At 42.9% G+C, this 26,921-nt stretch overlaps 1 protein-coding gene across 1 annotated transcript in view; it reads right to left on the reverse strand.

The window, feature by feature from the left end:
- The window catches only part of LOC144536346 (glutamate receptor ionotropic, delta-1-like), a 719,688-nt gene that overhangs the window by 182,068 nt on the left and 510,699 nt on the right, over window positions 1–26,921 (reverse strand). Inside the window, exons 6-8 of the mRNA XM_078279431.1 lie at window positions 15,933–16,106; window positions 11,236–11,397; window positions 4,436–4,555 (exon numbers count right to left, since the gene is read on the reverse strand). Of these exons, the coding sequence (XP_078135557.1) occupies window positions 4,436–4,555; window positions 11,236–11,397; window positions 15,933–16,106 (456 nt within the window). The remainder of the gene's footprint in view (window positions 1–4,435; window positions 4,556–11,235; window positions 11,398–15,932; window positions 16,107–26,921) is intronic.

Below are 26,921 nucleotides of genomic sequence, written 5' to 3' on the forward strand. Positions count from 1 at the left end.
AAACAGAAGCATGGTTGCACGTGACGCTAGTTAACACGTAGCCTGGCGGCGGCTAACGTTACGCCAGGAACACACCACACAGAACCACAGCGCTAAAGAGCCGAACCTGCTTACTGTTGTGTTCTTACAGCTGATTGGCCCATCTTCTCCAGTGGTACTAATACTTTGTTACTGTACTTAAGTACATTTTTCACATATCTGTACTTTACTTAAGTACAATCAATAGTGCATACTTTTGACTTTTACTTCGTTACATTTTGCAGCAATTACCTATACTTTCTACTCTATTTCTACAACGTCCCGTTACATTTTCCTTACATTTTCTGATCAGTTCAGCAGCGGCCGTCCAGCTCCCTCGCCATATTATGAATCCCACTATGGCCACGCCAAGACCCGCCCTTCAATAGCATTCATTGTTACTGTTACTGCTGCTGCTCCCGGTACTCTGCTGAGTCATATGTGAAGCATCCGTTCACATCGGGTTAATACACAACCCGTATATCTATCTTAAAAACACTCGCGGTCCTCCTCAGCTGTGAAGCCACGTACTCGTTGTCCAAGCCCGCGTGTTCTCGCTAGATGAATGTGTGCAGCGTTCACCGTCCCGTGGGAAATAATGTAAAGTCGAGCTTCATTCAGATCACCCTCATTGGTAACCAGAATATAATATGTGAGTCAGAATGTAAACTGGGCCACAGATAGTAAGCCCAAATTTAATTATAGACATTAAGAGAATAAATCCTTATGCAAGTACTTTTACTTTTAATACTTAAAGTACATTTAAAATCAGGTTCTTTTTACCTTTACTTAAGGGTTGTCATTGTTGTACTTCTGCTTTTACTAAAGTAACTGGTTATTTGTACTTTTACTTAAGTACTGAGATTCAGTACTTCCTCCACCACTGATCATATCATACCCACTGTTGTGTGTGGGCGTGCACATGCATTTTATTTAGACAAATGTCAGGGAACACTGTGTGTCGGCACTTTACAGCACACAAGGGAGCCGCACATGCATTGCATGTTAATAATAATTTGTCTTTGTGCTCATTTGTGTGTATGTGAGAGGGCGACTCACCGGGAGGTCTTCATTAACGAGTGTTTAAATTGGAGATATATTTCTGTGCAGGAGGGAGACATAACAATATGTGTCGGTGGGTGTGTGTGTGTGTGTGTGTGTGTGTGTGTGTGTGTGTGTGTGTGTGTGTGTGTGTGTTCTCCAAATGGCAATTATGAAACACAGGGAGACTCATAACTCAGAATGAGAAGCCAGGTGATTAAATCTTCATTACTGCTTTGTGTATGTTTGTGAGAGAGCTTCGCCTTTACAACCTTACACACACACACACACACACACACACACACACAAACACACACACACACACGCACACACACACACACACGCACACACGCACAAACACACACACACACACGCACACACACACACACACACACACACACACACACACATGCATGCATGCACACACACACACACACACACACAATACCTGCAGGCTGCTAAATCATCACAATTGTTATGTATGCTTTAAAAAAAGTATGAATAAGTAAGTAAGAACAAGATGGTATGTATGGATAAAATAATTTTGGTGGCAGTGGTTTCCAGGAGAATAAAATAATAAATAAAGAAACATATTTCAGATGGGGAATGGTCTTTACATGACGTCGCCTGCACCACTGATATATTGTTATTTGCGAGTGTGTTACATGACATTACATTACGCTTTTATCCAAAGCGACTCACAATGTCTACATGTGTCAGAGGTCGGACGGCTCTGGAGCTACTAGGGGTTAAGTGTCTTGCTCAGGGACACATTGGTCGATGTATCGCAGTGGGATTCAAACCCAGGTCTCCCCCACCAAGGGCACCCTTATGAGAGTCAAAGTGTGCGTTTACGTGAGTTTCTGATCGGACACGATTAAAAAAAACACAATTTCATTCCCCCGCTTTTAGGCCACAGAGTTGTGCTTAAAGGTCCAGTGTATGGGAATCTAGTGTTGAGATCATATATCACACACACAAACACACAGACAGACACACACACACAAACACACAGACCCACACACACACACACACACACACTATACTACTACTACAGAAGTATCCCTCATATATGTTTTTATAATACACAACATTAATGTTTACATTAAGAATGTACCCCCAAAAAGTTAGTTTTTCATCTATGGTGAAAAGGCATCTCTCGAAGAAATCGGGAAAATGTGTGTGTGTGTGTGTGTGTGTGTGTGTGTGTGTGTGTGTGTGTGTGTGTGTGTGTGTGTGCTTGCTTTACTATATTCGTGGGGTCCAAAAACTGGGGAATACAGTATACTTTCCCAGCATTTTGGGCCCCACAAGGCTGTGCAGACCCCACAAGGTTAAAGGTCTGTTTGAGGGTTAAGACCTGGTTTTAGGATTAGGGTTAGAATGAGGTTCTGGTTAGGGTGAGGGTAAGGGTTAAGGTTAGGCATTTAGTGGTGATGGTTAAGGTTAGGGTAAGAGGCTAGGGAATGCATTATGTCAATGACGGGTCCCCACAAAGATAGTGAGACGCACTGTGTGTGTGTGTGTGTGTGTGCGTGTGTGTGCGTGTGTTAATTATAATAAAATACATTTTTAAAAGGAATGATATTTTTAGACTGGACAGCTACAGCCCATTCCCGCTGAGGTTAAGGTGAAGCACTGAAATGCAATGATAACATTACGTTTGATGTTCTCCCTCAGTATTGATCAGTCTACTGTAAAATGCCGCCGACATACATCCACAACGAGGCAAGATCAAACTCTTCGGAGAGTTAATTAAAACCTCATTCATCCTGTTAAATATCGATTGGTGTACTGGCGAGGGACGCATGTTCGCCGCCGTCGTCTGTGGCGCTGTTAATCAAGGTTATCGCAAAAAACTTTTTCAATAATTGGAAAATTAATGAAGTGAGAACGGTTGGAGCGTGCCGTTGTATTAATGATGACTGTCTTCATTCACAAAGGAAGACACAGTGCTGTTAATGTGCCCGCTCAACAACTACAGCTCCCACAAGGCACTGCTTTCTATCTTAATATGGCCGTTCTGTTTGGTCCAACAGCTGTTGATGTTGATTTATCAGACAGGACGAATGGGGAAATGATTATGTTTTGGGACATTTATGAAAGACAAAAGTCTCACGATTTAGTCTGAGTTATCTGACCTATATCAAGAGTTATATAGCACAAAAACAACCAGATATAAGACTAGCTTCTTTCCCACTGCCATCACTCTACTGAACTGCGGATAAGTGGGCTCATCCCCACTTTGGCCACTCACCCACTTCTCTACACATGACATACTTATCATTCCTATATGCATCTTGCACACTACTTTGCACTATTACTTTTTGCACTTTACATCCCACTCCATATGTACATGTCTCAATATTATGTCTTATTTGTATATTTGTATTCTTGTATATTATTTAGCTATGTGCCTATATGTATATTGTTGTCTCTATTGTTCAGTATGTGTTTATATTACCACTACATGTCTATTTGTTGAATGTATAGAGAGTTAACACCTAAGTCATATTCCTTGTGTATGTAGGTATACTTGGCCAATAAAAAACTGTGTATGTGTGTGTGTGTGTGTGTGCGTCTGTGTGTGTGTGTGTGTGCGTGTGTGTGTGTGTGTGTGTGTGTGTGTGTGTGTGTGTGAGTGTGTGCGTCTGTGTGTGTGTGTGTGTGTGTGTGTGTGTGTGTGTGTGAGGTGCGTCTGTGTGTGAGTGTGTGTGTGTGTGTATGCGTCTCTGTGTGTGTGTGTGTGTGTGTGTGTGTGTGTGTGTGTGTGTGTGTGTGTGTGTGTGTGTGTGTGTGTGTGTGGGGTGCGTCTGTGTGTGTGAGTGTGTGTGTGTGTGTGTGTGTGTATGCGTCTCTGTGTGTGTGTGCGTGTGTGCATGTGTGTGCATGCGTCTGTGTTTGTGTGAGTGTATGTGTGTGTGTGTGTGTTCATGCGTCTGTGTGAGTGTGTGTGTGTGTGTGTGTGTGCATGCGTGTGTGTGTGTGTGTGTGTGTGTGCATTCGGGGAATGATTGTAAAGATCTAAAAATGACTACTTCAACTTTATCAGGGAAGCTTGGGAAAGTCTCCAGCTGCCTGTTCTCTATTATTTTCTTACATCATTACACAACGTGTAGCTTAATGGAACAACGTGCACGCTCAATATGGACTGCCATTCTCTGTAAAGTTGCTTAACTTATGCAAACTTCATGCTGGCAACATCAAATCTCCCTCCCACAGAAAGAGGCCATGACGAGGACAATGTCAGGCTCAATAATGAAACAAAAAGGTCCGTTCAGTCCTCAGCTTCTTAGGTTTGACACGCGTAGGCGATGTCGCCTCCGCATCATCTCGTTCCAGTTCATTGGTTGAGAGTGAAATGCTGTGAACTCACCCTTTTGATGTCCTTGCCGAAGGTCTCGCTGAAGCTGGAGCCGAGAATCTCAAACTGGACGTGAGAGTTGGAGCCGCCGTCCTTAAAATCCATCGTACCTGTCAGACCTGTGATGTTGCCCTGCAGAGGGGGGAGGGGGTGGAGAGAGAGGAGAGAGAGGAAGTCAAAAATCACGCTAGAACTGTAAGCTTTTGTGACTTTAACTATGACAGTAACAAACATCAGACGGCCCTATTTTAACGATGTAAGGGTTAGGGTTAGTGCATTTAGGGCGTGTTCAAATCCACTTTTGCTAGTTTAATAGCATCAAAAAGGGTCCGTGTGCCGGGCGCATGGTTCAAAAGGGTTGACCTTAGTGTCTTCATTAATCAGAGGTGTGTTTTGGGCGTAACATGCAATCAACCAATCAGAGATCATCTCCCATTCCCTTTAAAAGCCAGGCGCGTTTGGACCTTGGAGCATTGCTGTTATGATGGAGGATTTGCACCGTAATATTTTTGTTTGTAATCTTCTGCATGTGTGTGTGCTGCTGTGCGTCCCTGTGTGTGTAACAAGCATAGTGTGCACGTGCTGTGCACGAGCCTAGGAGCATTTTACTAATGCTCTGTTAAAATAACAATGAAATGCTGCGTTATTGACTTTAGACCAGGTTTTTGTTGGTCAATGGTGCCATCACTTCCCACTGCCACTGCAATACGCCCAGAATGCACCTGAACACACCTCCCTGTAAGACCAGCACGCCCAGAATGCACCTGAACACACCTCCCTGTAAGACCAGCACGCCCAGAATGCACCTGAACACACCTCCCTGTAAGACCAGCACGCCCAGAATGCACCTGAACACACCTCCCTGTAAGACCAGCACACCCATGGGCCGTCGGTCTTAAAATAGCAAAGACACTTGCGTCGGGCTTTGCGCTTCGCGGGCTGCAAGATAGGACCCATAGTGTGGAGGGGAAGAAAGTTACAGCTACTTTATTAAACTATATTTCATCTTGTAAAAGAGGCCTTTCCAGTATTGTTAACTTTAATGTCCCTGCAGATAAAATATGATGAAAAATGAGAGAGGCACAGAGACAGTAAGACAAAGGTGGGAGGGATGAAGGGAGACAGACATTGAGGATGTATTAAAGGGGGTTTAAAAAGAGTAAGGGAGGGGCCAACAGTATAAGAGGAAGGGAGGAAGGGCTGAGAGGAAAAAGAGGTAAAAAAACAAAACAAAGAAGCCCAAAGAAACTCCCAAACAGCGTCATCACTGCAGAGGACTGCTGGTAGAGAGGTTTGCCGTTGTGACCTTTGAAAAGGCAGCTGCCGCCCTCTCTGCACCTTTAATATCACGCTGCGTCCCATGATGCTTTATGAGCTGCTAAGCTGTGTGATATTGATGTCAGATTGATGACTCCGCGAGGGGCACAGAGAGCACTGAACACACAGAATTCCCCATGGAAACCACATATCCAAGAATCAACGTAGACCGATACAGATACGGACTTACAATGGCTTGCATACGTTTACACACCCATGCTGAAGTTGACTACAAAGAGGAATTAAGATCAATTTCCAAAAGATGTTTTTTAATTCCTCTTTTTTAGTCAACTTCAGCATGGGTGTGTAAACGTATGCAAGCCACTGTAATTAGAATGAATAATTAGTTTATGAATCAATGCTCAGCGTCATTTATCAGAGATCATACACAGCGCGCGATGAGCGAAGTCTCGTGTTAATTGTCATTATGGCCTGAGTGAACGAGCTGAATGCAGCCTGGGACAGCTGTGCTGTTTCAACTGAAAGGCCACGGATGAAATGTCGCTGCATGACTTCCGTTGGTTCATGTCGGATGTAAAGCAAGACTAAAGACACACATCACTGCAGGCCAGCAGGCTCAGCGTTCGTCTGTCATCTGCAAAAGGTCACAGTCATCGTCACACGGAGGAAAATAATGTTTGATAATGATTGGTTTGGTTTGGCGAGCTTGCTACAAAGTCAGCTGCTGTGCTTCCAGTCCTGCATCCGTCTTCCAGCTATAAAGAAATGCCACGTAGCACTACATGACTGTTAGTCCAACAGGACAAAGTTTTCTGAACGCAGGTCTGTCAGGATGACTCAGGCTACAATTACACCGCTATGTTTTGGTTTTTAAGTGTTTGAGTTTTGAGCCCAAAGTGATCTCGGTGCACCACGTGTTTTCATCTCCAGTAGAAGAACTAATCTCTGTTTAAACTAACACGCCCAAAACCTCATATCTCCTCATGATTCTGGTATACTGGACATAAACAGGAGGCAGCGTGGAGACTCCGCACACTGCTGGTAGTTACCATGGTAACGTTAGCAGCTTTAAGTCTCAGAGAACGAGACGTCGTGACCGATAAGACTGGCGTCAGTGTCGGTGTTGCCTATGTTCCCACAGCTCTATGTTCCCACAGCCTTATGTTCCCAAAGCCCTATGTTCCCTCAGCCCTATGTTCTCTCAGCCCTATGTTCCCACAGCCCTATGTTCCCAAAGCCCTATGTTCCCACAGCCCTATGGTCCCACAGCCCAATGGTCCCACAGCCCTATGTTCCCACAGCCCAATGTTCCCACAGTCCTATGTTCCCACAGCCCAGTGGTCCCACAGCCCTATGTTCCCACAGCCCTATGTTCCCACAGCCCAATGGTCCCACAGCCCTATGTTCCCACAGCCCAATGTTCCCACAGTCCTATGTTCCCACAGCTCTATGTTCCCACAGTCCTATGTTCCCACAGCCCAATGTTCCCACAGCCCTATGTTCCCACAGCCCTATGTTCCCACAGTCCTATGTTCCCACAGCCCTGTGGTCCCACAGCCCTATGTTCCCACAGTCCTATGTTCCCACAGTCCTATGTTCCCACAGCCCAGTGTTCCCACAGCCCTATGTTCCCACAGTCCTATGTTCCCACAGCCCTATGTTCCCACAGCCCTATGTTCCCACAGCCCTATGGTCCCACAGTCCTATGTTCCCACAGCCCTATGTTCCCACAGCCCTATGTTCCCACAGCCCTATGTTCCCACAGCCCTATGGTCCCACAGTCCTATGTTCCCACAGCCCAGTGGTCCCACAGCCCTATGGTCCCACAGTCCTATGTTCCCACAGCCCTATGTTCCCACAGTCCTATGTTCCGACAGCCCTATGTTCCCACAGCCCTATGTTCCCACAGTCCTATGTTCCCACAGCCCTATGTTCCCACAGCCCTATGTTCCCACAGCCCTATGGTCCCACAGTCCTATGTTCCCACAGCTCTATGTTCCCACAGTCCTATGTTCCCACAGCCCAATGTTCCCACAGCCCTATGTTCCCACAGCCCAATGTTCCCACAGTCCTATGTTCCCACAGCCCTATGTTCCCACAGCCCTATGTTCCCACAGCCCTATGTTCCCACAGTCCTATGTTCCCACAGCCCTATGTTCCCACAGCCCTATGTTCCCACCCATAGTAACATCTTTGTTGGGAGTCGCACATGCTCAGTAGCTACTCACTAAGTCAGTGCTTGGGCACAGACATTAGTAACGGGGAGAGTGTAGACTAACGTGACTAGATAGAACTACGTGTGAAAGTTACGGACCAATGACGTAGACGGCCGTGCCGATTCTGACCAGCTCACCCGGAAACTGAAGGCAGGACACATTCAGAAACCCTTATCTCACTCAAAACAGCACGGATGGGTTTTTTTTCCAAGTTTGGATGCGTGTGGAAGCACCAGAGACACAAAATAACACCCCAAATCTCATAATCATCATAATATGGGCACTTTAAACTGTGAAACTGAACCGTTAGCATGTTTTAGCTGCTGGACTGAACCATTAGCTTCATTTAATGTTGTTTTGAGGAAGAGTAAAATGTAAAATGTCTAAATTCATTACATTTAGAGCTAAATGCAACCTCGGTCCTACAGTACTTGTTTTATTTTGTTACGTTTTCTTGGGAAACTGTTCTAGTTGCATACTGCATTTCTGTATTTTGAGTATCAACACACAGTTGCCCTTAAAGGTGGTTGTTACTGATTGCCTTATTCACTGTCTCCCCATCAGTATGTGCTTTGCATGGTGAGTATGTAGTAGCAGTACTTGTGATGTGATGGAGCTGTCTCGACTCGATACACACACATCCATTCAGTATATACGCAGGAAGGTTGCATCTTGTACAGAATGAGAGGGCTCCACTCCGTCCATTTTTCACTCTGTGTTTGCCGTCCTCTCACAAAGTCATTTTCCATCTCATCAGCAAAGTAGTCAGAGCGATGGCAGCGGTTGGAAATGTTGTTCAAGTGCAGGAAAACAGGAGATTTTGCTCCCTATATTAGATGTGGTGATGTACTGCTCTGCAGGAAAACAGCCATTGTAAAATACAGACTGCGTAAAAGGACTTTCTGACTGAGTGGTCAACTCAGGAAAATGTTCAAAGTTAAATAAAAATATTTTATAGTCGCAAAGGTGCATTTCAAGAATGTGGTTCAGTCTTAATGGAAGTGTTTTCACACAACACGGTCTCACGGCAGTTCGTGAAATGGTCACGTTATTTTTAATCTATTGATTCGTGTACACGGACATGTTCATCTCGTTTTTTCGTGGTGCTCAGCACGGAATGGGAACACGCCGGGACACGACCTGCGGTCTCTGGGGGACGCGCGACAACAATGGGACGGTTGAGTCCCGTGTTGTTTGACCCATCCACCACCCCGACCAACCTCCCTGCGTGGATTTTCGGCTTTTCATACTACTCCCTACCGTAGTCGTGCTGAGATCACGAAACATGCTTCCCATTGAAATACATTACATTAACATTTGTGGTTGCCGCCACAAAAAGCAACGACATAAACGTGTTCAATACACAAATCAATACATTAAATAACGTGACCATTTCACAACAACTGGGTTGTTTCATAACTTGGGCTACGTTAAGACTGCAGGCAAAAGTGGCCCAAATCTGATTATATTTGGGGTCAAGTGACCAGGTAGTGTGAACAACTTCCATATGTGGTCCTGAATCAGACCCAGGTCTGATGTCATTGTTATTGTGCTTTTGTGCATGCAGGTCAGTTCGAAACTGTGGTGTGAACGTAGCCTTATAGGTCCCATTTTGGTAGTTTTGGCCATCTTTCCTATCCATTATATCGTTTTCGTCAGCCATTGTGGACATTGGGAAACAACTAAAATGGCTTTACTAACAGTAAACTGTAACCAGCCAATAAATCAGACTTATTAGGGCTGCACGATATGAGGAAAATATGTGATATGATGATAATGACATTACTTGCGATGAATCAACCGATATTAAAGTGTAGTCAGTTCTACATTTCTGCTGCTTTCAGTATTGTGCTCAAATACAACAAATGCTTGTTGAATTTAAACAAAATTAAAGAAACTCATTTACAACATTATTTATTGGGCATTTTCAGCCTTTATTTTGACAGGACAGCTGAATGACATGCAGCAATGGGCCGCAGGACGTAAGTAAACCGTAGTAGTAAACCCTCTATATATACTGAGCCCTTCCAACATTATTTTATTGAATATAAAAGGCACCACTAAATAAAAAATAACATTATAAAATGAAATTTCTACTGATATGTTATTTCAACAAACACAAAAGTGTCTTCCGTGATACATGGCAGCCTTTCGCGACATGGTTTTTGCACCAGTTGATATCGCGATACGATACGAAAACGATATATTGTGCAGCCCTAAGACTTATGGAATAAAACATGACTCTTTCTCTGCTGCAGGCAATATCATTAAAAACCATCAGAGGTCTGCATGAGTAAAAGATTTAGTTCATCTCCTCGGTGATCACATTTCTGAGCACATTGAACGGGAGAAAGACAGAAAGATCACTAACGAGCTCGTTAGTGATCTTTCTGGTAACAGTGTTACCATGAGAAGTGTCAAAGAAACTAAGTGTTGTTTTTTTTTTTAATAAAACAAGAGCTCTTTGTGCTTGGAGGGACTCATCAGCGCCGCTGAAACGCAAATTTTTGGTACCAATTAGACCGTGAGAACGGAGACTACAGGCAGTTGGATGCAATTTAGATCCACATCGGGGTTTAAGATGGATGAGGCTCTCGTTTCATGTTCCAGCCAGCAGCGTTTCATGTTTGATTGCACTCCTGTTAACAAAGACGTTTATTCTTTTATTTAACGTTGCTATGAATCTAATCATCAGCTTTTAATGATCTCCGCCACATGGTATCTGCTCAACCTTCAAAGGTTTTATTAATTATGATATGTGCACATCAGAGTGCTGTTGACTTTTGCTGCCCACCTGCAGATCTGTCTTGTTTTGTTGCTCGCTGTCTGATATGTTGTGTTTTCGTTACTTGTTGTTGTGCATTGTGTGTGCTTGAATGTTGGTCTGTGTATGACGCGTTTAAGTGACTCTATTAAGTCATTTTTTGTATCTTATTTTCTTAGGTTGCCATTTTAAAACTGGCCAGGGACAACCATAGACAGTTAAAGAAATGGACCAACAGATCCCGTTGCTCTGGACGGAGACCAGTGAAGTCTATAAGAAGACACTTTTCCGATGATGCTTAGTTATTCGCTGTCAAAGTGACGGCAAAATGAATGGCAGTCAATGGGATGCTAACGGGAGGTGATGGCTTGGTAGCATCAACATGGCGCCATAGGAGCTACCCTTTGCGGAGGCTGGCTTACCGCCTTGGTGTTTCCAAATGTTAAAGTTTTAGGGGCCGCAGTAGTGCGGACGGGTGGCGAAAAACGTAGAAAATGATATTTGTTTCTAAACCCAAATGTAGTAGTGTAGATGTAGCCTGTGTTGGTGTGCACCTTCTGGATGGTCTCTAGCATGGACCAGCCTCCGTTCCACGGCTTGGTGGACTTCCTGATGCAGTTGAGGCTGGCCATACTGTGCCACTTCCTGTCCTCCAGCTTCCTGTAGAAGGCGTTGGCCAGCATCAGCACACTGTCGTACAGGTAGAGGTTAGACACCTGAAGGGAGGGGAGGGAAAAATAAAAATGGTCTTTTACTTTGCACCAGCCACATGTGTAACACAGCTGGGCACGGCATCCTCACACTGCTGACACACACACACACACACACACACACACACACACACACACACACACACACACACACACACACACACACACACACACACACACACACTGGATGGTGTTGAGATGACAGTCAGCTAGTAGCCAGCCTGTCCACATGTGATCATGTCGTCTCTCACCCTAGGCTGCAAAGGGAAGACACACTGTGACAAATCACACACACACACACACACACACACACACACACACACACACACACACACACACACACACACACACATATATATACACACAGAAACACACACACACATGCCAAAGCAGGGAGCAGAGACCAAATGCAGGGTGACAAATGAGCATCACTTGTCCAGATGAGTACAGCTGACTGGCATGAAGTACCCACAGCACGCTGCCTGAGGCCATGAGAGACACACACACACACACACACACACACACACACACACACACACACACACACACACACACACAGATAAAGCATTTATCCTTTTTTTCCCTGTCCTCTTTTGGTATCAAAAGGAGAATCATTCATCTGACAGAGAAAGAGAGACGGGAGAGAAGAAAAGAAAATTGAAGCAATCAGCGGTACCCTTGTATTTCTGATATTTACAATCTGGGGCCCAGATGTAAAAGCCCAAAACTGGAACCTGCCGTCGCTCCTAAAACTGGCTGGCAGCAGAGAACCACCGAACATACAACCCGGCCTCACGGTAGTTCGTGAAATGGTCACGTTATTTTGAACGTGACCATTTCACGTTTCATTGTGTTTCCATGTCATTGAACGTGGATTTCACCATTCACTCAAAACGTAACGTTAGCCTGCTACTCTTTGTGCCTGTTGTTTAGTTTCCGGTCTAGCTAGATGCTAGCTAGGTGTGATGTTGTAGTTTTTCTAACGTTACTAGTTGTTGCAACAGCATGTGAAAAACAACTACAACTGTTTACTTCATTAATGTGTTGACTGTGTTCATGCACTGAGGACGGGATGAGGACTCAGCAGAACCTCAACCAGGGGATTCAGGATTCGGCCGAACCCCCAAAAATCTGGATTTGGTGCATCCCTAGTTTAATTAGCCATGGAAACAGCTTAGTTGGACTATTGTTATTTCCAGAATATGGGCCTAAAACTAAATATTATTGGCATGTAAACGTAGTCACTGAGTCTTCTTTCAGTTTGCAGAGTATTTGAGACTTTGTGTGTCCTTGTTTAACATTCAGCTGGTATTTGAACACTGAGATTGGCTCTTTGACAGCCTCGAAGTACTCGGTACACCGTGTGTATACAGTACGTGTGTATACAGTACGTGTGTATACAGTACGTGTGTATACAGTACGTGTGTGTGGGCGGGGGAATTCATGAATGTGCTCATGAATTTACAGATGTGTATCAGTGACTTGTTGGATGAGTCAAATGCAGATTCTATAGACGGCGTCTGACAGGACTTTTACAGGATTAGAAGAAGTATTAACCTTTGTGTTGTCTTCTGGTCGACCATGCACCTGTTGTCCTTCTGGGTCAAAATTAACACTTTTTTTTGACTATTTCTTTTTATATTTTTGACACATTTTCTGACGTTTTTGTTCACTTTTTTCAATGTTTTTGTCACTTATTTTGCACGTTTTTTCAATGTTTTTTCCACTTTTTTAAATGTTTTTGTCATTTATTTTGCAAATTTTTTTCAATGTTTTTTGTCACTTATTTTGCAAGTTTTTTCAATGTTTTTTCCACTTTTTTCAATGTTTTTGTCACTTATTTTGCACTTTTTTAAATGTTTTTGTCATTTATTTTGCACGTTTTTTCAATGTTTTTGTCACTTATTTTGCACGTTTTTTCAATGTTTTTTCCACTTTTTTCAATGTTTTTGTCATTTATTTTGCACATTTTTTAAATGTTTTTGTCATTTATTTTGCACATTTTTTAAATGTTTTTGTCATTTATTTTGCACGTTTTTTCAATGTTTTTTCCACTTTTTTCAATGTTTTTGTCATTTATTTCACTTATTTTGCACGTTTTTTCAATGTTTTTTCCACTTTTTTCAATGTTTTTGTCACTTATTTTGCACATTTTTTCAATGTTTTTGTCACTTATTTTGCACGTTTTTTAAAAAAAATTTTTCCACTTTTTTCAATGTTTTTGTCACTTATTTTGCACGTTTTTTTCAATGTTTTTGTCACTTATTTTTGTCACTTATTTTGCAAGTTTTTTTCAATTTTTTTTCCACTTTTTTCAATGTTTTTGTCATTTATTTTGCACGTTTTTTCAATGTTTTTGTCACTTATTTTGCACGTTTTTTTCAATGTTTTTTGTCACTTATTTTGCACGTTTTTTGTCACTTATTTTGCACGTTTTTTCAATGTTTTTTGTCACGTTTTTTCAATGTTTTTTGTCACTTATTTTGCACGTTTTTTAAAAAAAATTCCACTTTTTTTCAATGTTTTTGTCACTTATTTTGCAAATTTTTTCAATGTTTTTGTCACTTATTTTGCACATTTTTTCAATGTTTTTGTCACGTTTTTTTGCACGTTTTTTTCAATGTTTTTTGTCACTTATTTTTGTCACTTATTTTGCACGTTTTTTCAATGTTTTTTCCACTTTTTTCAATGTTTTTGTCACTTATTTTGCACATTTTTTCAATGTTTTTTTCACTTTTTTCAATGTTTTTGTCACTTATTTTGCACGTTTTTTCAATGTTTTTGTCACTTATTTTGCACGTTTTTTCAATGTTTTTGTCACTTATTTTGCACATTTTTTCAATGTTTTTGTCACTTATTTTGCAAATTTTTTCAATGTTTTTGTCACTTATTTTGCACGTTTTTTCAATGTTTTTTCCACTTTTTTCAATGTTTTTGTCACTTATTTTGCACGTTTTTTCAATGTTTTTTCCACTTTTTTCAATGTTTTTGTGAAAGCTTAGAGGAATATTTCCCTCAAATTAGAACTCCTTGATCTCTTCATTTAATACGTTATACCCTCTAATTATTCAATGTGTCCCTTCAAATTAATAACTGGTGCCTTTGAACGACTAAATTGTGGTCTTAAAATACTCATTTTGTTGCTCTAAAACATCCAGGCTGGTTCCCTCCAAACTCTCATTATTGGCTGTTTTAATCTGGGAATGAATGTGTGAATCTTCATGTTTTGGCTGTTAAACATAATTATGGAGTTATCTTCATCATATTTTTTGGTGAAGGACGTTTGGTGTCCTTCACAAGAGAGACTGAAGGGGATTTAGTGATTCAAGGACATGTTACAAGGCTGACATTTCTGAACAGATTAAGTATACTGACTAACAAATGACAGTTTGAGAACACAAATCTAAAGGTAATCATTCATCAAAACGTGTCTCCCCTAACTATTGGACTCTGTGAATGTGGTCTATGGTCATTTCCTAACAGTTGTTTGTGGCGCCAGCACGTCATTTCAACACCTTACATGCCACCAATACGTAATGCGGTGTTAAGGGTAGGGCTGTACCGAATACCATTACTTAAGCTACGAAGCTTCGGTAATGGTGAGGGGGTAAGTGAGCATCCGGAAAGCGTACCTCCTATGACGCCATTCTGATGCTAACAAGCCATCACCTTCCACTAGCATCCCATTGACTCCCATTTATTCTGACGTCACTTTGACAGAGAATACCTTTACATCTGAAGCATTTAAAGACTCTATTTGTCTGTTGTTTATTTCTAAAGAAACACGACAATGTATAAAAGGCTCCATTACCTTGTAGCTCACGTTATGGCTCCGTAGCAGACGTTTTTATAACAATAGGCTAACGATTGGGTCATAACCACGAGACTTCCTGTCTCATAGTAGAGGAGTTACCGTATAGTACAGGAGAAGCTCTCAGGCAGTTTGGACTTCCATCAGCTGTTTAAGTGTAATGACTAATGTTAACTATCATTTTAGTGATCAATAATGAGCCTGTGTCTATGTTATCTCCTTACATATACCTACGCTCTCCGTCTCTGCTAGATTGGGAATGATTGAGATTTCTCTTGGCACAGCTACCAGAAGACTTCCAACTTTCAGACAGGTTGCTCACGTCACATCTACGTCTTCAAGCTCAGTTGGAGGCTGCTCAGTAACGCTCAGCCATCACCGGGAAAGAGCTTCTAATATCCTTCACTGGTCTCCGTCCAGAGTCACGGGGTCTGTTGGTCCATTATATACTGTCTATGTGTCCACAACTCTAAGGCCCAACATCATCATGTGGTCTCCAGGTCTACCAGAAGACTTCCAACTTTCAGACAGGTTGCTCACGTCACGTCTACGTCTTCAAGCTCAGTTGGAGGCTGCGCAGCAACGCTCAGCCATCAGCCTTATTATATATTATTATATACAAAATCATCTGAATAATTTAATTAAAGGGAAAACATAATTTGAATATGACAGGAAGTGCCTCCTTCTGGGCGTCAGCTGAAACAAACAGAGATGACGGTCAGTCTCTTACCTCCAGATTCTGCAGGTAGCCTTCCTGCGGGTCGCACAGCAGAGACGAGATCCTGTGGTTGTGTCTCATACAGCGCGTGCTGCTGTCCCTCCACAGGGGGAAGATCTGCCGGATCACCGTCATGCGCCCCAGTGCACTGTGGGTAAGTTCCAGGATCTCTGTGTCGCTGATTTCCTGCAGTGACAAAGTGAAGGAACCTGTTATTGACCTCGAGTAGGATTTATGCTTCCAGACGACACCATAGGCGTAACAATAGGCGATGCGAGACCAATGTGATACCAATTTCCCTGAAGAAAAGGCTGTTTGTAGCAGACGAGGTGTGTAAATGAGTGTGCATTTCATCCTGAGTAACGTCAATGCAGCAGCCTGATGAAGAAAATACTGTTCATTATGTCCACCGAGTTAATTAAGAGACACCAGTTTTCACACAGAAAACAAATGACAGACTGGAGAATACAAGCTTCCTTTATTGATGCACGTTTTTAATTGTGTTGACGCTGAGAAACCCAATTATTTTCTGCGAGGTGTAATTATGAATAACCTCAATATATCTTTCAATGCATAACAAATAAACTATGAATAATACTAAGTTTATTATGCTTTATAACAGAAAATACACAGAGCACGACTTAAGAAAAGTCTTAGACTGATGACTCGGTTTGTTTTCTTCTGGCATTAACAGGTTGGTTGCATTTCCGCATTTAGGGTCCCGCTATCCAATTAAAAGTGAGCCTGGGATTGTAAACAAAAGTCACAAGGATTTGCAGCTCATTTGTTCGAGAGTTTTGAAGACAAGTCTTTCTGTCAGGTTTAAAGGGTTTAAAGACAAAAGAAGTTTGTATTCCATGTCGTGTAATTGCAGCCAAGACATTAACGGCCCGTCTGCTGCGTTTGCTGAGACGTATTTTACTTTCTCTCGTGTTTATTCCACTCAAGATGGAAGACGTGTGAGCATCAGTTCACTTAGTTTCTTTCCCCAAGCAGTCACTCTGTTGAACACTCAGAAAAAGCCCCCACCCTCACACTGAAGAGTCAATCAACACTGTTCTGCTCATCTACCTCATGACCGAAAGAACAAGATCCAGGGTATAAGCGGCCGAGATGGGTTTCCTCAGGAGGGTAGCTGGCGTCTCCCTTAGAGAGAGGGTGAGAAGCTCAGTTATCCGTGAGGAGCTCGGAGTAGAGCCGCTGCTCCTTCACGTCGAAAGGAGCCAGTTGAGGTGGTTCGGGCATCTGGTAAGGATGCCCCCTGGGCGTCTCCTTAGGGAGGTGTTCCAGGCACGTCCAGCTGGGAGGAGGTCTCGGGGAAGACCCAGGACTAGGTGGAGGGACGTTCAGCTGGGAGGAGGTCTCGGGGAAGACCCAGTACTAGGTGGAGGGACGTCCAGCTGGGAGGAGGTCTCGGGGAAGACCCAGGACTAGGTGGAGGGACGTCCAGCTGGGAGGAGGTCTCGGGGAAGACCCAGGACTAGGTGGAGGGACGTCGAGCTGGGAGGAGGTCTCGGGGAAGACCCAGGACTAGGTGGAGGGACGTCCAGCTGGGAGGAGGTCTCGGGGGAGACCCAGGACTAGGTGGAGGGATTATATCTCTAACCTGGCCTGGGAACGCCTCGGGATCCCCCAGTCGGAGCTGGTTAATGTGGCTCGGGAAAGGGAAGTTTGGGGTCCCCTGCTGGAGCTGCTGCCCCCGCGACCCGACCCCGGATAAGCGGATGAAGATGGATGGATGGATGGATGGATACCTCATGTCTATTTCAATCCTACAATTACAATATTATTAATACACTACCATTGCACTGATCTGCCTTGCACTGTACTCATATTTAAATCCTAAAATCTCAGTCTATAGACTGATATTGCACATTTTTTATATTCTCACCATCATCTCTGTTTTTATGTTAATATGTTAAGTGTTGTACTTTGAGAGTCAAAGTCCTTGTTTGTCTATGCAAACCTGGCCAATAAAGCTGACTCTGATTCTGATTCTGATCAGTAGGGATGCACAGAATCCAGATTTTTGGGGTTCGGCAAGAATACTGAATCCACTCGTTAAGATTCTGCCGAATCCAAAACTGAATACCGAATCCTCCTCCCATCCCTCCCAAAATCATTACTTGACTTCCTAACGTGTTGTAGCTCTGTTTGTTCGAACGGGACATGAACCCCGGTCTCCTGACGCTGTTGACAGTGCAGACGCTTTGCTGCTTGCTCCTGCCTCTCCTGCCTCTGCTTGCATATTTCTGCTGATAATCTTGCTTTTCCTCAGAGAGAAACTATGAGCAGTGGCTCTTGGATACTTATACATCACTGGACTATGCATGTTTTGTAGACATAGTAGGCTATTGCCATATTTCAACATTTTTTGCGTGAGCGTGGCCTACCAATAGCTCAAGCCTGTCCTAAAGTGACTGTAGCTAAAGGTAATTAGCAGCAAGATGCCTCCCTTGTCCATGGAGGACTACTTCGGAGTGAGAAACGGGTTGTAAAGACGGACATCCTCCTTCCTCTCTCTGTGTGTTGCTGTTCTCAAACTCCATTTATTTCTGGAAACAACAACAACCTTCGAGCTAGCAAGCTGCACGCTGAAAATATGAAGTCATGAAGATGATGTGGATGTTGCAACAAGACAGACCTGCTCGGTTCTTTCAGGGAATGACTGTAAAGATTTACAAAGAATATGTTTAGGTCATTTCCTCTCTAACTGGGACCAATGAGGTTTTAACGATGTATCCGCTGATTTATATAGCTCACGTTACTGTATTGTGTCAGCAGTTAACTTCATTTAATATTGTACGTGGCACAGTGATATAGTCTAGTTTTCTGTTGTGAAAAAACCTCCCTCCTTAAAGTGTAACTCTCGCCAAAATGCAACCTAGGGTCTTTTTGTGAATGTACCCGAGTCAAACCTTCATTTAAAAGTATCTTTAGGACGGAAACGCCACTTTTAAGATGTACCGTATTCTCGTTTTTGGGTCAAATGGCCTTTTGAATGGGAGAGCTAGGGGCGCTACGATGCTAGCATCAAAATATCTATTTATAAACCACTAAGAAGGCTCGACACAACATGAGACTTTGCTCCAAGTATCACCAGGGGCTCTACACCTTAACCACAGCACTGACAACATTGTTTATGTACCCAGAGTTTACTAAAAAGAGGTTTTGAGCAACTCACGTTAGCAGTTGTTGTTTACACTAACCTCCATCTTCCCAGTCCAACATAGGAGATCTCTGACTGAATGAATGGACTCCATAGGAGGAAATGCCATCTTATATGAGGCTCCTTTCTCAACAACAAGGTCAATATTGTGTTTCACTAACGACAAAACAACGAATAATCCGTGCATTTATATGGAACTAAGCTTTAGGAGCTTTCCATCTCTACTCTCCTCCCTCGACTATTTCTGACTGGCGAGATAGACGGCGACCGGAAAAACAACCGCTACAGTTGTTTTTTTACAATTCTCATCACGTAAGATGAAAACAGTAAAGCTAGGCGGTTCAGCACAGCCTTGGGGTTAGCACACAGCTGTGACTCAACGAGAAAATCAATATTCAAACTACTTTCTGGCGGTCCTCGAACACAAATTGGAGGCAGAAGAGGAGTAGAAATGGATGTGATATTACAGGAGGGCGGTAATGACCTGCATACAGCCACAGAGAGGCAGAGTGAGCTGAGGATAATGGGAATAACTGGAAGGATCAGATAAGAGGTTTGCGCGGCAATTATTTTCCAAGAAACAGGTAATGGCATTCCTGACTTAGATGGGACACTGTGTGCAGTTTACTGCAGCTTATTCAGATGCAATAAGACTTCAGATAATAGAAAAACACGGCATGTTGAAGAGTTTATCATAAACACGCTGTTAGACATCATTACACAACTGCTGTCAGACACAGAAAGTCTATCGCATGCTTGTGGCTCCTTCTGTTGGACAAGATGGATTTAAGATGGAGAAACAACATTGCTATTCTAAGATCGTCACGGCTAGTGGGATGCAAAATGTAAAAGTTGTCCTGATGAGAGAGAGAGCGAGAGTTTCCTAAAGCAAAAAGGTTTATCTTCTTTATACTTTAGGCCTCGCTCTGCTCTACACTGTCAGACTTGGCTTAGTCTGGATTCACATTTCCCAACACATTTTCACTCCCATCTCGTAAAATATGGACGCTTGGTCAGGTGCCTTTGTCGTTGTTATTGAGGCTAAAAGTCTCCTTTAGCGTTATATAACACGTTTTAACTGAACGGGCTTGGTCGGGACTATTGGCGTCCCTTTTGACGCAGTTAGGTTAAGGAAAAGGTCGTGGGTGGCCTAACGTTTCCGTGACTCGCGGCATTCCCTACATGGGAATGCCGCTAAACCCCGTGTAGCTGCTGCTCTTCCCGGTACGTTCTACAAACACACTTAAGGGCTGTGGTGGAAGTTTTCTTGTTAGCAGCACGAGTCAGTGTGTGGCTTTAAAAGAAACACAATAATTGAAACTAATAAAGACTTACTGAGAATAAAACCAAAGTACTTTTGCAAAAGCAGAGAAAACAGTTTCACAGGTACTCTCAGCACATCTGAAAAGGTCTTCTGACCAAGCCAACAAATCCATACATCTATATAGTAGAAACTCCCATAAACCACCCCCAGTCAGGTTATCTTTAGCAGCTTCACAGAGGAAAAGACACCATAAACAGTCAAATCCTTTTACAACCTTCCCCTCTGCTCCTGTTTCCAACTTAGCCTAAACGCCTGTGTAGCTTAGGAGACAGAAAATGAGACACAGCTCAAATGTTATGGCCCTCTTCACCCTTATCTGCTAAAAAGGAGAGACTGAGTTCTGAAAACAAAGAATAGCTTCAACTAGGCTCAAGGTTTTACGACACCAGTTGCTTCTCCTTGAAGTCCTAGAGTTTACACAAAAGTAAAGAATATAAGAGAACTCTTGTAGGATATTAACCTATTATGTTAAGATAAAATCTTGCCATTGCAGGGCGCTTTTTCGTTGCCTCAGATGCTGACAGCCACTATCCAAACGTCCGTATTTTACGAGTTCGGAGTGAGAACAGGTTGCATTTCCAGGATAAAGCCGGCTTTGCCGCTACTCCTTCTGCTCTCTGTGTGTTGCCGTTTTCTTCGGGAAAACCTCTTTGGCGGAGTAATTTTCTGTCAAGGAGGTTATGTTTTCGGTTCAGTTTGTTGGTTCGTTTTGTTGGATTTTTCTGACTAGTAGTTAAACAAAATGCTGCATTTTGCATCCAAAAATAATCTATAAAGTTAGTATATTTAGTACCACTAGTTTCGGCGGATGTAGAGACAATCACAGACCTAGTCTGAATTCAAATAAACAGAAATAGTATAGACTATGCACAGGGAAACTAGCTTTGTGTTGACACTATATTGAGCCTCCAGCGTCAGTTCTGGCAGGCCAGGAAGTCAAGACGCCGCTAACCGCTATTGGCCAACAACACAGTCGCATCAGCTGATCTGCATCAGCTGATCTGCATCAGCTGGCCCCTCGCTCCTAAATGGCTACACTCAAACAAGGCGCCCTACTTAAAGCTGCTTTAGTTTGCAAACTGCTTTCTGCTCGCATCTAAGCAACCCACCTCCTCCCCAGCTCCACCTTGTCGTGTATAACGTGGCGTAGGCTTCTGTGTCATCGTTGCCGCTCTGTTCATTTGGGGGAATAGTTTAGCTCTCCCAGTCTTGAACTGTGTGAGCGTCCCCTAATGCTGCTGCTGTCTGGCTCTGTTCAGAGGAGTCCCCTGACCTTTCGGACTCCTCTGAGCCACACCACCAAATGTAATTTGTAATTTATTCAATAAAATGTCCTAAAGTGTCTGTGTTGTTCTTGACTTTAATGGACCTAACAGAAATAAATAAAAAGAATGGGCAAATTAGGTGCATTGTTATATAATCTGTTGCTGTTTATTTTCAACAAATGAGATCAGTTTGGAGCTCATTAATTATCAGCGTTGTTGTTTTGCCTGCTAATCCCCAGCTGGAGGCGCCCTCCTGCCATCATTACCTGCAGTCTAACAAGCCGCTGGCCTTTTGTTTGGGTCCGTGCGCCAATGGTGATGCAGATAAGAAAAACAGACACAAGGCTCGGATGGATTCAGCTGTCGATACAGACGGATGGTTTACCAGCTGCACCTGGAGTAGCTGTAATGTAACCTGTGTCTTTTGTTCACAAGGCGTCTGATTTGCATTTGAAAGAGTTGCACCGGTGTCGTTAACCGTTAGAGTCTGTATCCATCTCATACACACCAACTGGTTCCCAGTGAGTGTTGTGGGTAATTGGATGTGTTTAACATGAACACTTTTTAAAATACAACCTCGGAATAAACGGATGTCTTCATTAACAAAGAGATCCTGATTAGAAAAGCATGTGTGACAAGTCTGTAAAAGGCCTTTTCTTGTCTTTTCTTTTGTTGTTTTTTAGGGATCATTTCCTGGAACAACACGTATTTCAAATGCATTATGGAGACGTGTGTGTGTGAGTGTGTGTCTGTGTGTGTGTGCCGTGTGTGTGTGCATTGTTTGGAGGGCGGCTGTGGCTCAGTGGTAGCGTGGTCGCCTGCCAATCGGCACACACGGAGCTATCGTGTTACTGCTGAAAAACATCCTCGTGTTTACGTGGTGTCAACTTAAGCTAAATAAATTCCAAAACTGAACAGTGAAGACGTGCAAACACGAACATTAGAAGAAAAAGAAACTACTCTTTTAATGTAGTTGTTGTTGTTTAGGGCTGGGTATCGATGATTTCCTCAATCGATTTGATTCTGATACACAAGGTCTCGATTCAGTTACATTTCCGATTCGATATCAATCAGGTTCACTAACTAACATTTCACTAACAATAGACCTTTTTCACGGCAGACATGTTGACATGTCATAGTAGGAAAAGCACAGGTGTATTCAAACCCGTTAATGATGGCTGCGTTCCACTTAGGAGAGGCCCTGGTGTTGTTCATGCTCACTCACTGAAATATCTCACTGGGACACTTGATGGAACTGAGCCATCGTCCAATCTCAGCTGTGCTTTTCCTACTATGACAAGTCAACATGTCTGCTGTGAAAAAAGTCTATACCAGTTTATCGTAGCCTGACAAGCCAGTATCACATCAAGATGTTGGGTCTAGGAACCCTCTGCACGCAATAGGATAGAACTACAACCAATCAGAGCAACGCTAGTTGGTAGATTTCACTTTAAACTGCGAACACATCTTCCTTTTTTAAGAATGACTTCAGTGCCGTTCTTTGTTCTTTTCTCAAAGAAAAGCTGAACTCCAAGTCTTCCAGAGACGCGGCCAAAGCCGACTCCAAAGACAGCTGTTCACCAGCAGCAGCAGCCATCTTCTTTGTTTTCAAGTAGCAGGGAATTCACGCCCACCGACTCTATACACGATGTGATTGGCCTGACTAGAGTTTGGCGTCATACGTGAGAACACTGCATGCATATCCCTGACACAAACCCTTTCAGAACGGCTTCCAGCCTCCACAGCATCACTAGACATGATGCCTTTACTTTCTAAATGTTCAGCAGCTTGAGAGTTTGGGTGGATTTACAACCACTTCTCAGATCAAACCTGCCAGCTGCTGCTCCACAGACTTTCTAACCACTAGGCTTCACTGCCGCCCACTAGGTGTCTTTCTGCCTTTTCCCCTCCGTTTAATTACCATCCTCATCTCACCTCACCCTCCCTCTGTCTCTCTCTCTCTCTCATTACTGTAACACTACCACTCTGTTCTCTATCCTCTCCTCTCTGCTGTGTGAAAGTCTCTCTCGGTCCAGGTCTTTATAATTGGCGTCCGTGGTGGAGTCTGGTTTGTGTTACCGGCAAACAAAGGTGGCACAGTGAAAGGGACAGTCTCTTACTGCTGACAGCACGCATGCATTTGTAATATAAGCCCACCCAGAACTTCATACACTGTCTGTGTAGAAAACACTACACTGCCTGGAGGAGAAAATGGCTCCATTTTCACCCAAATATTCCAGTGTTACAGCTTGTTTTTAACCATGACAGACACCTTTTTGGTCCCAGATACAACTCAAAGTACAATAACAACAAAACTGCTTTAGCTTGCTGTCAGACAGCCCAGTCTCACGGCATTTCGTGAAATGGTCGCGACCTGTACACAAAAGAAACGAGAAAATCGTGACCTTTACACGAATCAATAAATCTAAATAACGGGTGTTTTGAAGGGTACGGTCGGATTCACCAAAGTCACACAATAACACAAAAGGTAATGGGTTTCAAGGTGTTTGTCGCCTTTTTCGAGGATTTTTTGGAACATTTTTTTGGACTATTTTTTGACGTTTTTGTTGCCTTTCTTAAGGTTTTTTTTTTGACAATTGAAAAGTTTTTCTTTCTACAATTTTTTCTATGTTTTTGTAGCTTTTCATAAATACATGCAGACATGTCCCGGGCCTTCCCTAGATAGTTGGAGATCACAAACAATGTTGAACCCAAAGTTACGCCCTTTAAAGAAATGATCCGTCAACGGCATTACCGTCCTTTCAGACGGCCGTTTACGACGTGGAACTCAAGCCGTCGTCTCTGCTCTCTGCAAAGACACCAGACTCAGTCGTTTTACCTTTACTGTGTGACTTTGGGTGTTTTAAAGGGTTAGTTTGGATTCACCAAAGTCACACAATAACACCAAAAGGTAATGGGTTATTCCTCGGTCCATGCTACACCCTTCCACTAAATTTCATGAAAATTGGACCAGTGGATTTTCCGTAATCCTGCTACAGGAAACTGCTTGCGAATCAGTTCAACTATACAGTATGTGTCAATAATGGGTCAACAGTTACAGTTGTGTTGAGTTATTGTGTGACTTTGGTGTTGTAAAGGGTTAGGAAACAAACACGATAAGCGATTGAGGCAGTGGGTATACTGTTCTGTATATTGGCCAGAATCTGCCTTTGGGAAAGGGGGCCATATCATAGTGGGGGGGTCTGGGTGTCCTCCTTTATGCACCAATTTATGGTGGAAATCCCTTTATTTAGCCTATGTGAAGATGAAAAACACAGATGACAATTCAAAATATATCAAAAATATAATGGAAAGTATGTTGTTGCGTGTCATTGGGCATTTTTAAGTGGGGATATGGAAATCCTGGAGCTTTCTTAGTGGGTATACTGCGTATACCTGCGTATCACGTAGACTACACCACTGGGGCAGCGGAAGAGCAGCAAGTCCCGTGTTCTGCAAGGTAAAATGACTTTATACCGCTAGTATCGGCTCGGCCGTGCAAAAGAAAAGAGGGGGCAGCTCCACTGTGTTTGTATGTCTGTGTGTGTGTGTCGGCAGTTTGCCGACGACTCTGTATCTCATTCTGTCCTGACAAACCCCTCAATCTCAGATGACATCCTAATATTCATGATTAAAGCAAGATTACAGTGTTTTCCAACCAGGTATAATCTGGCAACGTGGTACCCATCAAAGTACGAACCCTGCTGCATATAACACCCAACTCATCAGGAGAATCAAACTGTTGCACACATACTAAACGGATGCTTCAACTATAAAGGACTGTATGTGGCCAGACATGACCGTCTGGTTGATCTGGTTGCAAAGGACTTGCAAAAGATCAACTATAGACATCATAGCAAGATCTACGAGCACAGCACTGTAACATTAAACTGGTTCCATCATAACACATCTGACAGGGACTACTTCAAAAGCATCCCAAACACTCCTGACATGGTGATGGTAAATGAGGTTATGAAGTCTGTATGTATCTGTGAGGTGGGCTGCTGTTTTGATCTGATTTGCTGCTATTCCATGTTTATTCTATTAATTAATAATTCTGGTATTTGGTGGGACATGTCCATGAGAATGAGGTCAGGGGGATCCAGCTAGGGGGGGCTGCAAAAAAAGGAGGCTAAAAGACTGTTGCTCTGTTTCAGCCATCATAGGGAGCAGATATGGAGACGGAGATGTTTTGTTTACCCTTAATGTGTGGAGTATTACAAATACAAAGACTTGTAAAGTATGTGAGTAGTAGTAGTAGTCATAGTAGTAGTAGCCGAAGTAGTAGTAGTAGTAGTAGTAGTAGTATGTGCCTCTGTAAATCACCTTGTCAATAACGCTTCTCATAGTATTTGGATCTTGTTTTCTTGCGATGCCTTTTAGATCCAAATAAAATAATTCAAATGTGTGTGCGTGTGTGTGTGTGTGTGTGCGTGCGTGCATATCCATCTACATTATGCACTTATTAGAAAGTTTATTTATATTATATTTATTTTACTTGATTTCTGACTGTTAGAGTGAGTTTTTCCATTCCCAGTGTTTGTTCTATTGCCTTGTAACATGCTGGAAGACCTGGACATTTGGCTTGTTTCCAAAGCCTGGTCACTTGCTTCAGGGTCATTAAGCTGAGCATTTTTAACATGTATCTGTCCCTAGCATTGATCTTGAGGTTTGTATTGATTCCCAAAAGATTTCCAGGTGTGAGTGGAACTGTAATGCCAAGTGTATGTTTAATATTGCTCATTACCTTTTGCCAGAACACCTGAATTACTTAGCAAGTAAAAAATATGTGCGTCTGATTTGCTTTTCGCTCACCACATCCTCTCCAGCAGCTTGTTCCCTGCTGCTGCTGTGTTTGTTTTACATCTATCTGGAGTAATGTAATAGTTGAAGCTCTGGCAACCACACACAATGGATGAGTTGTTTGGCCTCTAACGTCTCTGAAAATGGTGAAAAATGTGGATCTGTGTTTCCAAAAAAAACCAAGATGACGTCCTCAAATGTCTTGTTTTGTCCACAACTCAAAGACCTTCAGTTTACTGTCCCAGAGGAGAGAAGAAACTAGAACATATTCATATTTAACACGCTCCAATCACACAATGTTTACTGTTTTTCATGAAAAATTGACTTAAATCGATTATCAAAAAAGATGCTTGTTGACAAAATGAAGACTGAGTTGGAGGGAAGGAAGGAAGAAGAGAAGATGGGAAGGGAAACACGTCCTGATGAAAGAGATGCCTTCA

Source organism: Sander vitreus, chromosome 21, assembly GCF_031162955.1.
Source record: "Sander vitreus isolate 19-12246 chromosome 21, sanVit1, whole genome shotgun sequence".
NCBI classification, from domain to species: Eukaryota; Metazoa; Chordata; class Actinopteri; order Perciformes; family Percidae; genus Sander; species Sander vitreus.